Consider the following 15,056-nt stretch of genomic DNA (forward strand, 5'->3'; position numbering starts at 1 on the left):
CTCTCTCTCTCTCTCACGCACTCTCTATCTCTCTCTCACGCACTCTCTCTCTCTCTATCAACGCATCTCTCTCTCTCTCTCACGCACTCTCTCTCTCTCACTCTCTCACGCACTCTCTCTCTCTCTCTCACGCACTCTCTCTCTCTCTCTCTCACGCACTCTCTCTCTCTCTCACGCACTCTCTCTCTCTCTCACGCACTCTCTCTCTCTCACGCACTCTCTCTCTCTCTCTCACGCGCACTCTCTCTCCTCTCACGCACTCTCTCACGCACTCTCTCTCTCTCTCTCTCACGCACTCTCTCTCTCTCTCTCTCACGCACTCTCTCTCTCTCTCACGCACTCTCTCTCTCTCTCTCACGCACTCTCTCTCTCACTCACGCACTCTCTCTCTCTCACGCACTCTCTCTCTCACGCACTCTCTCTCTCTCACGCTCTCTCTCTCTCTCACGCTCTCTCTCTCTCTCTCTCTCACGCACTCTCTCTCTCTCTCTCACGCACGCTCTCTCTCTCTCACGCGCTCTCTCTCTCTCACGCACTCTCTCTCTCTCTCACGCACTCTCTCTCTCTCTCACGCACGCTCTCTCTCTCTCTCACGCACTCACTCTTGCACCCTCTGCACTTTGATTGACAGGACCAGGCAGGGAAAACATCATCTTCCCTGGCCCTGTGAAAGTGGAGAGGGGACACTAGTAGCAGAGCCTCTAGGTGTAATGACAATGCCCCTGTTGCTCCTAGAGGCTCATTTGCATAATTAAAATTTAATTTCTCAGCAATGAGGGCACATATGAACACTGGACCAACACAGATGTCTTCAGCTGCCAAGCGACATGTAACAGGTCAGCCAGTGTCATAGGGACAAATCTGCTGACAGATGGACTTTAAAGTGTCCCTGGAAAAAAAAATCTGAAAGTGATCCCATGCTGTTGCAATTGCAGACAAGAATAGACAGTTCTATGGGGGTGCCGGCCGGGTTTATTGCGCAATACACTACGGACGTGTGAATGGACCCTTAGGCTGCAGAACCGAATATCGCAGTTCAGCAGTTTCTGACTACATTTATAGGGGTTGTTCTGCCCAGTAAAGAGTTTAGACAGATAATTATTAGATAGTTGTTTTTCATGTGACACCCACTTCTTCTAATTGCCTGTGTATGCAGGATTCTTCTAACGCACCTTGTGGCATTTTTTCTTTCTTACAGTGGGCATTTGGAGTAACTCTGTGGGAACTGATGACTTTGGGACAGACGCCTTATGTTGACATTGACCCGTTTGAGATGGCCGCTTACCTAAAGGATGGCTACAGAATAGCTCAGCCTATCAACTGCCCCGATGAGCTGTAAGTAGGAGTTCAGCATAATGTACCTATATATATATATATATATATATATATATATATATATATATATATATATATATATATATATATATATATATAAACCTGCTAGCCTGGATTTTCTGGAGAGTCATTCGTACATATGTTGCCTAGGTTGCACTTATGCATGTTTTTGTATTTTGGTTTTCTAAAGAGGTTGTTTCACACAAAAAAAAAAACCCTAAGGCCGAATGCACACGGCCGTGGAACACTGCCGTGAGTGGTCCGTGGTATTCCACCCTGTCATCCTGCTGACCGGAGCGCACAGCATCATTGGTTGCTATGACGCCGTGCATTTCATGCCGCCGCTACACTACAGTAATCCACTTGTATAGGTCATACGAGTGTATTACTGTAGTGTAGCGGCGGCATGAAGCACACAGTGTCATAGCAACCAATGACGCCGTGTGCTCCTGCTCTCAGCAGGATGACAGGCCGGGACACCACGGTTCCACGGCAGTGTGCATTCGGCTTTACTCATATGTCCTACTAGTGCACATGAACCGTATAGAGGTCAGACCTACAGTGTAGTACATTAGAAGATCTCTAGTACATAGCTTAGTACATTCCTCCATGTAGAAACTATTCTCCTCATCTACAAGGTGTCCATTGTGGTTGTAATCTTGCTGTTGATCCTTGATCATGGTCATTTGTGTAACATTCCCCTACCCTCCTGTTCTCCAGGTTTGCAGTCATGGCATGCTGCTGGGCTCTGGATCCCGAGGAAAGGCCCAAGTTCCAGCAATTGGTACAGTGCCTGACTGAATTCCACTCTGCACTTGGCGCATACGTGTGAGCGGAAACTATTACTCATCTGGAATAACACTGCATGGACTATAGCGCTCTCACAACACAGTGCCTTAGGATACTATGTTAATCTTCATTTTTTTTACATTTTTTTTTGTAAAATACGTTTATATCAAGTATTTTATAGTTTGTAGACCTTGGTTTCGTGGAACTGAGTGGGTTGACACTACACAGAAGAACACAACTTCATCAGGTCTCTGTTGCAAGACTATGAATTGTTTCTACAAAGGACGCTCGATGCCCTGAAGACATTTTGTACTTTATAAATATTGGACATTTTTTATTTTATTTTAAGCCTACCCCTTTTGTTTATTCTTTTTTTTATATATAGGACCATTTTATTTTATTTTTTAAATAATTGTGTTTGGACGTCTTTAAGATGCATCGTTCCTTTGTAAAAGGGTGAAAAGATAAGTTATAACACTAGACAATGCCTCCTTATGTATGCTTTTGTTGACTTTATGATGCATCGGTTCACTTTGTATATAAAGGATAACTGTTTTCTACAGCGCTCGTACTACATCAGTTTTACGGTACACTCATACACTTACTGTGTTGATGGGGTTTTATTCACTTTTTAGCTTCAGAATGCATTGTGTACGTTTGGTTTCACGACTAATCAAGAAGCTGTGGAGCTTTGTATTTTCATGTATGATACGGTTACAGATATAGAGGCAGGTGGTTTCACATCTAAAGAAGACTGAACCCCATGCCAGCTACAATCATTGTCATTAGTAGCAGGACTAGTGGGTAACCCGGGGCACACCACCCAAATACAAGTCCAGAGGCGGCCAGGCTCATTCACTAGCTGTCGGCAGCACCCTCTCCCATACACAAACGCGTTGGGTTAGGCTGAACATGTATGTGTATTCAATGATGGAGGGTAGAAGGCGGCTGTCAGACATATCTGTTGGCAGATCATTCTCCTCCCTGACGACATCTCGCGGGGGAGACTCAGGTGCTCACCGTACACATTAGACTGTTGGCTGGACCCTCCAATACACTAATGTGTATGGGGGCATTAGTGTGTGTGGATAAGAAAATGATTAACTGCTTAGTCCTGTCAGATGCTTCGTCACCTCCTTCCATTACATCAAGGCCGACACATACTAGATATTTATATTTCACCTCCATGCAGGACGTAAAGAGTCAATCATTTCTGTATTTAGTACCAAATACTGGGACAGGCACATGCAGTCTAAAGCTACCCATACGTTTTGTCGCCTTTGAAACTGTCCCTCTGCGCCCTTCTGATGGCAGCCTATCTCCCAGAGGACAAAAGGATCAGTCATGTTGACATCCAACAGCCCAGTCCTCCTCTCCCTGACATCTGCTGTCGAGATAGAATTAGGACGTCACCATACACACAATAAGCATTTTCAGCAGATATACATCTAGGGGGAGATTTATCAAGACCAATGCTTTCTGCTCTGGTCTTGGTATTCCTTGCACTGCCGGGGGATGCACCAAATTTATGATGAGGCACAGTCCGTGCATCTAAACCGAAATCTACGATGGCTCAGAGCTGCTGTAGATTTCTGGCTTCATCTGCACCAGAAAACTAGTGTAAATGAAGGTAAATCTGTCTAAGGCTACTTTCACACTGGCATTTTGGCTTTTCGTTTGTGAGATCCGTTTAGGGCTCTCACGTGTAGTGCAAAACGGATTCTGAATAGAAAAGCATCCGCTCACAATGCGTCAGTTTGCCTCCGTTCCGTCTCCATTCCGCTCTGGAGGCGGACACCAAAACGCTGCTTGCAGCGTTTTAGTGTCCGTCTGATGAAACTCAGCCAAGCGTTCTGACACCAGTGTAAGTCAATGGGGACGGATCCGTTTTCTATGACGCAATAGAAAACGGATCCGTCCTCTTTCAATGACTTTCAATGGTGTTCCTGACGGATCCGTCTTGGCTATGTTAAAGGTGATACAAACGGATCCAGACGGTTGTACTATCTGAACGGATCAGTCTGTGCAGATCCATGATGGATTCACACCGAACGCGAGTGTGAAAGTAGCCTTAGCTGTTGGTCACGTCCTTGTCGGTGATGAGGGTGAGGCACATTTAAGTTGCATTTGAAAAGTCACAAACGCACAGCTTGCGACTTTTTAAAGCCACTTTTCTGGAGCAAGGAAGATGATAAAGCAGAATGCACTCGCAGCAGCTATGTGAAAGTCTGTCTTCTAGTAGTTTACAGCTTGTGGTACAGTGCGGGGGGGAATTGCATGATGACTGTACCAACTCTAGTTCACATACATGCAGACCTTGTGATCACCTACAGGTTCCTCTGATGATGGACTAGAGCAGAATCTGGAAATATACCGCATTATAACTGGCTACAATCACTATTGTTAAGTAGACGTGAATGGTGAATTCAATCATTATTATATTATTATTTTTTTTATACCGAACGCCAAAACTTTCTAGTTGCACCAAACCATTATTTATTTGACTAGCTTGACTAATATTTAAATTTCTTTGGTAATTTTTAACTTTACCTTCCCCTCCTGCCCATTTCTAAGAACACTTCTAGCAGCATCTGCAGTAAGTTCCTAAGAACTTGCCCGAGGCTGCTGCCACGCCTAGTGGTTTTCCTGCTGCCTTTTTTCCCCAAGTGTTTTTTTGGCCCGTGTTTTTCTTCTGATTTTATTTTTTATTTATTTTTATTTTAGAGGAGTCTCATTCTTTTTATATGAGAACAGGCATAAATTAAAACTGAAATGTATGGCATCTCCTTTAGGTTTCTGGCCCACAGACAGCAGAAGACACCAGTCTTCACTGAGACTTGGGGTCCATTCACACGGCTGCAGAACACGGACACTGGCCATGTGCGTTCCGCATTTTTCCTACCGCACATGGCCGGCACTATAATAGAAATGCCTTTTCTTGTCTGTGGATAAGAATAGGACCTGTTCTATTTTTTCACGGCGCCGTGGAACAGAAGTGCGGATGCGGACAGATCACGGTGTGCTGTCTGCATCTTTTGGGGCCCCATTGAAAATGAACGGGTCCGCATCGGTTCCGGAATGGATGCGGACCCATAATGAGGGAGATTTATCAGAACTGGTGCAAAGGAAAACTGACTTAGTTACCCATAGCAACTAATCGGATTCCAACTTAAATTTTTATTTTTTTTTCCTTTGGAAATAACTTTTTTAAATGGAAACTAGTGTGAAAACGCCCTCAAAGTTGCTGTTCAACTTCAGTTTACAGTGCATGACCTGAAAGGCTTTGTCAGGGCTCTAGATATTGGTGACCTTTTCTCAGGATACATCATCGGTATCAGATTGAGGGTCCAACATCCAGCACCCCCAGCAATCGGCTGTTTCAGGTTGCCACTGTGATGTATGGTGTGTAGATTCTGGCACCGATGTACTGAAGCTCGGCACCCATTCACACTTGGGTTCTGTTGCCATGGCAACACAACAGCTGATCAGAGGGGGTGTCAAACCCTCAACGATCTGATATTGATGACCTATCCAGAGGAGAGTAGTACATTAGCTGTGCAGTCATTATGTGACCAGAGGGGAGGACACAGTGATTTCATCTATTCCCATGTAGTTATTTAATAAAAACCTTCTCACCTTAGCGGCGTCAGTGGCTTTGGTGCATTCGGTAGGTTAACATGTGACAAAATGTAGAAAGCCTGTAAGTGTAGGTTGTGCCTAGAAATCGGGGGTCCTTGGTGCTGCCTAAGGCCCAGTACACACCGGGCACAGTTCATTTTCTCAGTGACTCCTGGTCCGATGTTGCTCTCATTTGCAGTACGATGAACAGTCATGGTTTTATTTAACAGGTACAGTCTTCTAATGACAAAGAAGTATCCAAATATATTTTTTTAATATGTTGTGAAATAAAAAAAAATATTTCAATTTTTGTTTCAATTTGGTCTCTCTAGGAACAGGTTTATAGTCTAATGCATACATTTCTGTTCATCATAGATACTGTACAGTGGTCCCTCAAGTTACAATATTGGTTCCAGGACGACCATTGTATGTTGAAATCATTGTAACTTAGGTTACTTTCACACTCGTGTTTTGGGTGGATCCGTCATTGATCTGCAAAAAACGGATCCGTTACAATAATACAACCGCATGCATCCATCATGAACAGATCCGTTTGTATTATCTGTAACATAGCCAAGACTGATCAGTCTTGAACGCCATTGAAATTCAATGGGAGACTGATCCGTTTTCTAGTGTGCCAGATTGTGTCAGTGTAAACGGATCCGTCCCTGTTGACTTACAATATTGTCAAGCAGACAGCAAAACGCTGCAGGCAGCGTTTTTGTGTACGCCTTCAGAGCTGAATGGAGGCATACTGATGCATTCTGAGCGGATTCTTTTCCATTCAGAATGCATTAGGGCAAAACTGATCCGTTTTGGACCGCTTGTGAGGGCCCATGACCGATCTCACAAACAGAAAGCCAAAACGCCAGTGTGAAAGTAGCCTAAAAGGGGGCTGTGTCACTTCAGTAACTGGCATTTATTATGTACAGAAAGTTAATACAAGGCACTTACTAATGTATTGTGATTATCCATATTGCTTCCTTTGCTAGCTGGATTCATTTTTCCATCTTATTATACATTGCTTATTTCCATGGTTACGACTATCCTGCAGTCCATTAGTGGTGGCCGTGCTTGCACACTACTGTAAAAAGTGCTGGCCTCCCTGGTGGCCGGGACCGTGCGAGGGCACATAGGCTGTTGCTTTTTCCTATAGTGTGCAAGCACGGCCACCGCTGCTGGATTGCAGGGTTGTCGTAACCATGGAAACACGCAGTGTATAACGTGATGGGGAAAAATGAATCCAACCAGCAAAGGAAGCAATGTGGACAATCACAATACATTATAAAGTGCCTTGTGTTAACTTTATCTACATGATAAATGCCATTTGCTAAAGTGACAGTCCTTTTAAGTAATCGGTTCTATAGCCCCAAAATGTCATCCAAGATAAGAGAAAATATAGAAGGAAAAACAAGCAGATAACTAAGACAGATAAAACACACCCTTACCTAGAAGGGCACACAAGCCCTAACAGTCAGGAATAGCTACTTACTAGCAACTAATACAGAGAGGTGACCTTGATTGGTTGGATCTGAGTCTGAGACATTGTATGTGGAGTCTGGTTTCAACTTACGATGGGTCAGAAAAGACAACTGTATGTTGAAAATACTGTATCTTGAGGGATCACTATATTTTGTGATGGGTTTGGGGACTCCAACTAGAGGAAGTGATAGGGGCATGAAGGTATCTAATCCCCAATGTGAACCCTTTATCCGGGTTCCTCTCAGTTGAGGATCTCGCCAACATAATGTTGGACAAGCAATGGTAACAGATTCCCAGAAAATGTATTGAGAAAGGTATTGAATGAACAGTTTCTAAAAGTCCTTGGGTTCAGGTTTGACTTTTGTTCCATTTATAAGGTTTCCTTGGGTTTTTGTGGGTGAATAACCTAAACTTGTTCTCCAGAAAACTGCATTGGCAAAAGTTTGAGTACATGGGCTGGCCTATTGGGGGAAATTATAAATCTGCAGGACCCATACTTTCCATAGTTTAAAACATGAGTACAAAAAATGTCTCCTATATGGGACAGGCTTCATAGGCTGAAAATGTAGATTTGATCTTCAATCTGACAAAGCTCGAATTGTCAGCACTAAGGCTTGGGCTATGCGGCAGCATGTGTAGTGTGACTTTTTGTCGGCAAAAATTGGCGCAACATTTTTTTGTAATGCTAGTCAATGGTGTTGCAGTGCGGCACGACTTTTGCAAAAAATCCATACGAGTTGCATTTTTGTGTGACCACAGACTATCGCTACAATAAGTGTCGAGCGACATGTCTCAATGTAGTTGTACCCTTGTTTGTTGCGGTGTAGTCCTAGCCTACGGGTGATGACACAATAGAGAGAAAACACTCAGGCGAAGGGGTAATGTAATCCAGGACCTGGCAGGATATAAAACAGTGGGACAGATTTACTAATTCTGGGGATGGTCTAAAGATGTACCAGCTGGATGATAAATTTCATGCATCCCTAGACTCACTTGTTATACCACCTATTGTTTGGCATACTTTGCGACATTGTGCCAAATTTCTGGGCAAAATGTTCCTTCTGAGGTCATGTGCAGTGGGTTCTTCTAAAGCCAGATGTGCCAAATTGCCACAAATTTTGCAGCGTTGTATGACGAAGATTAGTAAATGCGGCTGTCAGTATTACAGCAGAGTGACAGTTTACTGCGTTTTGTTCTCAGCCCCATGAATGCATTTAAAGGGACACTTCTATCAGAAAGCAGTATTTAAAAAAAAATCTATTTTCATAAAAAAAATTTAAAGAATTTTTGGATGTGTTTCATTTCAGCAGTACAATTTAATACAATATAGTGTCCTTTGGTAGAACTTGGCACAGAGGGATAGCACTCCTATATAGATAGGGAACCTATGGTCAGTCCACTGCTGTGTCGGGGAAATGTTATCTGTTAGTTTAATGGTAGATGTCAGAATTGGGATAACTGTCGCAGCTCTATTTTCTTGATGTGCCTAGATAAAGATGTCCATAGAAGAGCACATATCGGTGTAATGATCTAATTGAGTCACTCAAGAACAGGGGTCTGAGTCCTCTCTGGTCACTCTGGTCACAGTGAACGGTCTGACTGCGAAAAAGCGGTGCGCTGTGCAAAGGAAGAAGTTTAAAGAGGCAGGACGAGAAGTGGAATATATGGAGTGACTGCAAAAAGTATATCCAGAAAACCATCTATTGTCTTTGCAAAAAAAAAATACATAGAATTTTCACATAGGCGGTTAATGTGCGAGAAGCACATTTTGCAATGGCAGTGGCCCTTTAAGTGAAGGCTAGTCACCTTTATGAAGCAAGGTTGGGATGCTGATCTTGTAAGAAAGGACAGGTTGTCATTTGGAAGTTGGCAAAGATAATTTAATTGTGCAACAATCTTTGCCAAGATATATATATTTTTTAATCAAAATCTGTCTGGATTTCTCATAGGTTTACTGTCTGAGACTGCATGAATATGTTGGGGGGACATGATGAAAGAGGTTTTCCAGACTGGCCATAGACCCTACAGGGAAACTTCCTGGTGGACCGATGCCCTGTAGGCTGCCTGGGCTCTTCCATTGGCCGCTGTCCAAGTACATACCGATCTGATTCTCTCAGCATTAATTAATTCTAGGACCACCAGGAGGGCACCTACGGCTGCTGGCCAGAATTTAATTGCATCACTGTCCGCAGTATGGTGATAGGGCAGTATTGTATGCTGCACTGTGGTATTTGGTTTTGCTATTGCGGTATTTTGTGCTGCACTATGGCTGCGCCTACTTCTGTTGACCCTGCTTGTGTTGCCCCACCTTTATTCTTATCCTAAAGTGGCCACTTTTAGTTTTTTTTTTCCAGGGCTACTTCAAGTTCCCAGTCCTCCACTGCTGGTGAGTTGGTGTCCAGTGGTTTACTTCTGCATCGGGTTTCTTTCTGGTCCTGGCTGCATCCCTGCCAATCTAATTTACATGGGTGGGAGTTGGTGGCATCATCAATTCTCTGTGTACTCCTCACCCATGTTAGATGGGCAGGCATGCAACTCAGGACCAGGATGTAAAGTGTTAATGCAGCCTCACCAGAGGGCTACATAGAGGGTCACGTCATCAGCTTTGGAGGCCAAACAAAAAATAATATAGTAAGAAATGAGCAATCATTGGACAGTGATCTATGAGGAAAAGGTGAGAAATAGGACAACCCTTTTTAGAGGGGTGCAAGCCTGGATGTCAAAGTCTTATAGAGATGGATACCCTACCAATGTGGTCTCCATGCCACTAAACATGGGGTCAGCAATGTCTGGCACACCTACATGTTGCTTTCCCCTGTTATAGGCACTAAGGCCTCCTGCACACGTCCGTATGGCTTTTTCAGTGTTTTGCGGTCCGTTTTTCACGCATCCGTTGTTCCGTTTTTTTGTTTTCCATATGGTATATACAGAAATTACATAGAAAAAATTGCGCAGGGCATAACATTTTCAATAGATGGTTCCTCAAAAACGGAACGGATACAGATGCAATTCCGTATGTGTTTTTGTTTTTTTTGCGGACCCATTGACTTGAATGGAGCAACGGAACATGATTTGCGGGCAATAATAGGACATGTTCTATCTTTCAACGGAACAGAAATACGGAAACTGAATGCATACGGAGTACATTCCGTTTTTTGTGGAACCATTTGAAATGAATGGTTCCGTATACGGAACGCAAAAAACAGCCAGTAACCGGGGGGGGGGGGAACTGTGTGCAGGAGGCCTAAGGGTAGACAATCTGAGGCATTTAACACATTCCTAATTGAGTTCATTTTGACCTCCAATTATTTTTTGTGTGATCAAGAGGTACCACCAGGTGGAGCCCTTGTAACCCTCATGTATGCGTTCTCTCTGGCTCGATGGAGGGACACCATCTCCCTTTATGTGATCCAGAGTCTTCCCTGCCCCCCTGCCCCTCCAACCTAAGAGCCCATTCGACTAGAGCCATGTCTTCTCAGGCTGAAAGGGCCGGGGCTTATTTTAGAGGACATCTGCAAAGCGGCTACGTGGTCCAGCATACATACTTTTATGAGACACTATAGACTAGACCTTTTCTAGTAGCTCAGACTTGTCTTTTGGACGTAAAGACCTTCAGGCAGTCGCCCCCCCCCCCCCCCCAGTGCTTATAATTTTGTATATCTCCTTGTGGGCCGTCGTGGTGATGAGGTGGAAAGCCGAAATTAGACTTACCGGTAATTCGGTTTCCACAAAATCACCACGACGGCACATACAGGTCCTTCTCCAAAAATTAGCATATTGTGATAAAGTTCATTATTTTCTGTAATGTACTGATAAACATTAGACTTTCATATATTTTAGATTCATTACACACCAACTGAAGTAGTTCAAGCCTTTTATTGTTTTAATATTGATATTTTGGCATACAGCTCATAAAAACCCAATTTTCCTATCTAAAAAAATTAGCATATTTCATCCGACCAATATAAGGAAAAGTGTTTTTAATAGAAAAAAAGTCAACCTTCAAATAATTATGTTCAGTTCTGCACTCAATACTTGGTCGGGAATCCTTTTGCAGAAATGACTGCTTCAATGCGGCGTGGCATGGAGGCAATCAGCCTGTGGCACTGCTGAGGTGTTATGGAGGCCCAGGATGCTTTGATAGCGGCCTTAAGCTCATCCAGAGTGTTGGGTCTTGCGTCTCTCAACTTTCTCTTACCAATATCCCACAGATTCTCTATGGGGTTCAGGTCAGGAGAGTTGGCAGGCCAATTGAGCACAGTAATACCATGGTCAGTAAACCATTTACCAGTGGTTTTGGCATTGTGAGCAGGTGACAGGTCGTGCTAAAAAATGAAATCTTCATCTCCATAAAGCTTTTCAGCAGATGGAAGTATGAAGTGCTCCAAAATCTCCTGATAGCTAGCTGCATTGACCCTGCCCTTGATAAAACACAGTGGACCAACACCAGCAGCTGACTGTGGGGTACTTGACACTGGACTTCAGGCATTTTGGCATTTCCCTCTCCCCAGTCTTCCTCCAGACTCTGGCACCTTGATTTCCGAATGACATGCAACAGTCCAGTGCTGCTTCTCTGTAGCCCAGGTCAGGCGCTTCTGCCGCTGTTTCCGGTTCAAAAGTGGCTTGACCTAGGGAATGCGGCACCTGTAGCCCATTTCCTGCACATGCCTGTACACGGTGGCTCTGGATGTTTCTACTCCAGACTCAGTCCACTGCTTCCGCAGGTCCCCCAAGATCTGGAATCGGTCCTTCTCCACAATCTTCCTCAGGGTCCGGTCACCTCTTCTCGTTGTGCAGTGTTTTCTGCCACACTTTTTCCTTCCCACAGACTTCCCACTGAGGTGCCTTGATACAGCACTCTGGGAACAGCCTATTCGTTCAGACATTTCTTTCTGTGTCTTACCCTCTTGCTTGAGGGTGTCAATGATTGCCTTCTGGACAGCAGTCAGGTCGGCAGTCTTACCCATGATTGCGGTTTTGAGTAATGAACCAGGCTGGGAGTTTTTAAAAGCCTCAGGAATCTTTTATAGGTGTTTAGAGTTAATTAGTTGATTCAGATGATTAGGTTAATAGCTCGTTTAGAGAACCTTTTCATGATATGCTAATTTTTTTAGATAGGAATTTTGGGTTTTCATGAGCTGTATGCCAAAATCATCAATATTAAAACAATAAAAGGCTTGAACTACTTCAGTTGGTGTGTAATGAATCTAAAATATATGAAAGTCTAATGTTTATCAGTACATTACAGAAAATAATGAACTTTATCACAATATGCTAATTTTTTTAGAAGGACCTGTATATTCTCTACCCTAATTTTTTTGCTCTGTTTTTTGAGGTTATGAATTAATATCCTCTTGAGTTTTTATCTATCCACCACTGGTGGTGGGAGGGGGGGATTTAAACCCTCTCTGTTTCTGCCCCTACATGGGTCAATCTCCTTGTGGGCCGTCGTGGTGATTTTGTGGAAGCTGAATTACCAGTAAGTCTAATTCCGGCTTTCTAGAAGATTTTTTAGTCTGTACGGAGATTTTGGCTCATTCATCCAGAAGATCATTTATGAAGTCAGATACTGAAGTTGGATGTGAGGGCCTGGCTCACAGTCTCTGCCCTAGTTCACTCCAAAGGGGTTTGATCGAGTTGAGGCTCTGTGCAGGCCGGTCAAGTTCTTCTACATCAAACTCGCCCAACCATGCCTTTATGGACTTTGTTTTGTGCACTGGGGCTCAGTTCTGCTGGAACAGAAAAGGACCTTACCCAAACTGTTCCCACAACGTTGGAATTGTCCAAAATGTCTTTGTATGTGGAAACATTAAAGGGTTGTGTCACATCAGCAAATTTTATCCTGTAGAGAAAGTTAATACAAGGCACTTACTAATGTGTCGTGATTGTCCATATTGCTTCCTTTGCTGGCTTGATTCATTATATACACTGCTCATTTCCAGAGGTTATGACTACGGATGAGCGAATCGACTTCGGATGAAACATCCGAAGTCGATTCACATAAAACAGTTTCATTACTGTACGGAGCGAGCACTCCGTACACTATTAGAATGTATTGGCTCCGACGTGCCAAAGTGGTACCATGGAACCGAACCCGAGTTGGGGAAATGTTTTTTTACAGTATAAATCAATTTCTGAAGTTGTTATGCAAATTCTTGTGAGACTTCGTGATGTAATAACTTTGGCTCAACGGAGCCAATACATTCTAATACTGTACGGAGAGCTTGCTCAATACAGTATTGAAACAAAGTTTTATGCGAATAGATTTCGGATGTTTCATCCGAAGTCGATTCGCTCATCCCTAGTTACGACCACTCTGCAATCCAGCAGTGGCGGCTGAATGCTAGAAAAAATGCAAAAGTGTGCATAGCCTGATGTCTTTTCCTATAGTGTGCAAGCAAGGCCACCACTAATGGGTTGCAGGGTGGCTGTAATCCCTGGAAACAAGCAATGTATAATGTGAAAAATTTAATCCAGCCAGCAAAGGAGGCAATATGGACAACCACAATACATTAGTAAGTGCCTTGTATTAACTTTCTCTATGAAGTGAGACAACCCCTTTAAGATTTAACTTCACGGGAACTAAGGTGCCTAGGCCAACCCCTGACAAACAACCTCGTAGCGTTATCCCTCCTCCACCAAACCTTACAGTTGGCGCCATGCCCTCAGGCAGGTAATGTTCTCCTGGCATCCCCCATCAGAGAAGCGTGATTTGTCACTTCTCAGGACACATTTTCACTGCTCCAGAGTCCAGTGGTGAAGTGCTTTACACTGCTCCATCTGATGCTTGGCCATGGAAATCAAAGCCATGAAGCTCCTGTCAGGCAGTTTTTCTTGCTGATGTTCATGTCAGAGGTTTGAAACTCTGCAGTTGAGTCAGCAAAGCGTTGATGACCCTGCTCTCTAACTTTACGTCCACCTCGTGGCTGAGTTGCGGTGGTTCCTAAACGCTTCCAGTTTACAATAATGCCACTCTCAGTTCATTGTGGAATATCTAGGAGGGAGGAAACTTCACAAACGCTGGAATTCACTGAGCCCTTTAGAATGATCCAGTCTTTCACAGAGGTTTGTAAAGGCAGACTGCATGGCTAGGAGCTGGATTTTATACATCTGTGGCAATGGGACTGAGCAGAACACCTGAACTCAATGAATAAAGCAAAAGTTTTTATGTTAAACATATTTTTTAAAATTTATTTCTATGTCCCTATGTATATTTAAAAATGTCCTAAAATTCTGCAGTTTTCACTCTGGCTATTAGGCCTTAAATATTAGGCCTTAAATATGTGAAGAATTCCTATTCTTTGAGAGCTGCTACATGGGTTAGAGGCCTGGAGGGGAGCAGTGTCTTCCATTGTACATCTTTCTAGGCGTGCACTGTTACCTGTGCAGAGGTCAGGAGGATTTAGATGAGCTGTGATACCACCCATTGTGAATGGTGGATCCTGTGTTTTCTATACAGAGTTTATATCATGTCATAATCCTGCCTGTGATGACTACTGAAACGTTACTTGTACAAAACAGAAACTCTCGACATATTAGACCTTGTTGCTAGTGCGAAAACTACACTGCTATATATAAGTATATATACAGTACAGACCAAAAGTTTGGACACATCTTCTCATTCAAAGAGCTTTCTTTATTTTCATGACTATGAAAATTGTAGATTCACACTGAAGGCATCAAAACTATGAATTAACACATGTGGAATTATATACATAACAAAAAAGTGTGAAACAACTGAAAATATGCCATATTCTAGGTTCTTCAAAGTAGGACCTTTTACTTTGCCAACAGTGTGCAAAGCAGTAATCAAAGCAAAAGGTGGCTACTTT

At 43.3% G+C, this 15,056-nt stretch overlaps 1 protein-coding gene across 3 annotated transcripts in view; it reads left to right on the forward strand.

The window, feature by feature from the left end:
* Positions 1-2,686, forward strand: part of RYK (receptor like tyrosine kinase) — a 105,445-nt gene extending 102,759 nt beyond the window's left edge. For all 3 annotated transcript variants that reach the window (XM_044290642.1, XM_044290643.1, XM_044290644.1), the window contains 2 exons: positions 1,199-1,335; positions 2,056-2,686. In XM_044290642.1, the coding sequence (XP_044146577.1) occupies positions 1,199-1,335; positions 2,056-2,167 (249 nt within the window). In that variant the 3' untranslated portion in view covers positions 2,168-2,686. The remainder of the gene's footprint in view (positions 1-1,198; positions 1,336-2,055) is intronic.
* The last annotated feature ends 12,370 nt before the right edge of the window (positions 2,687-15,056 follow it).

Source organism: Bufo gargarizans, chromosome 4 (assembly GCF_014858855.1).
Source record: "Bufo gargarizans isolate SCDJY-AF-19 chromosome 4, ASM1485885v1, whole genome shotgun sequence".
NCBI classification, from domain to species: domain Eukaryota; kingdom Metazoa; phylum Chordata; class Amphibia; order Anura; family Bufonidae; genus Bufo; species Bufo gargarizans.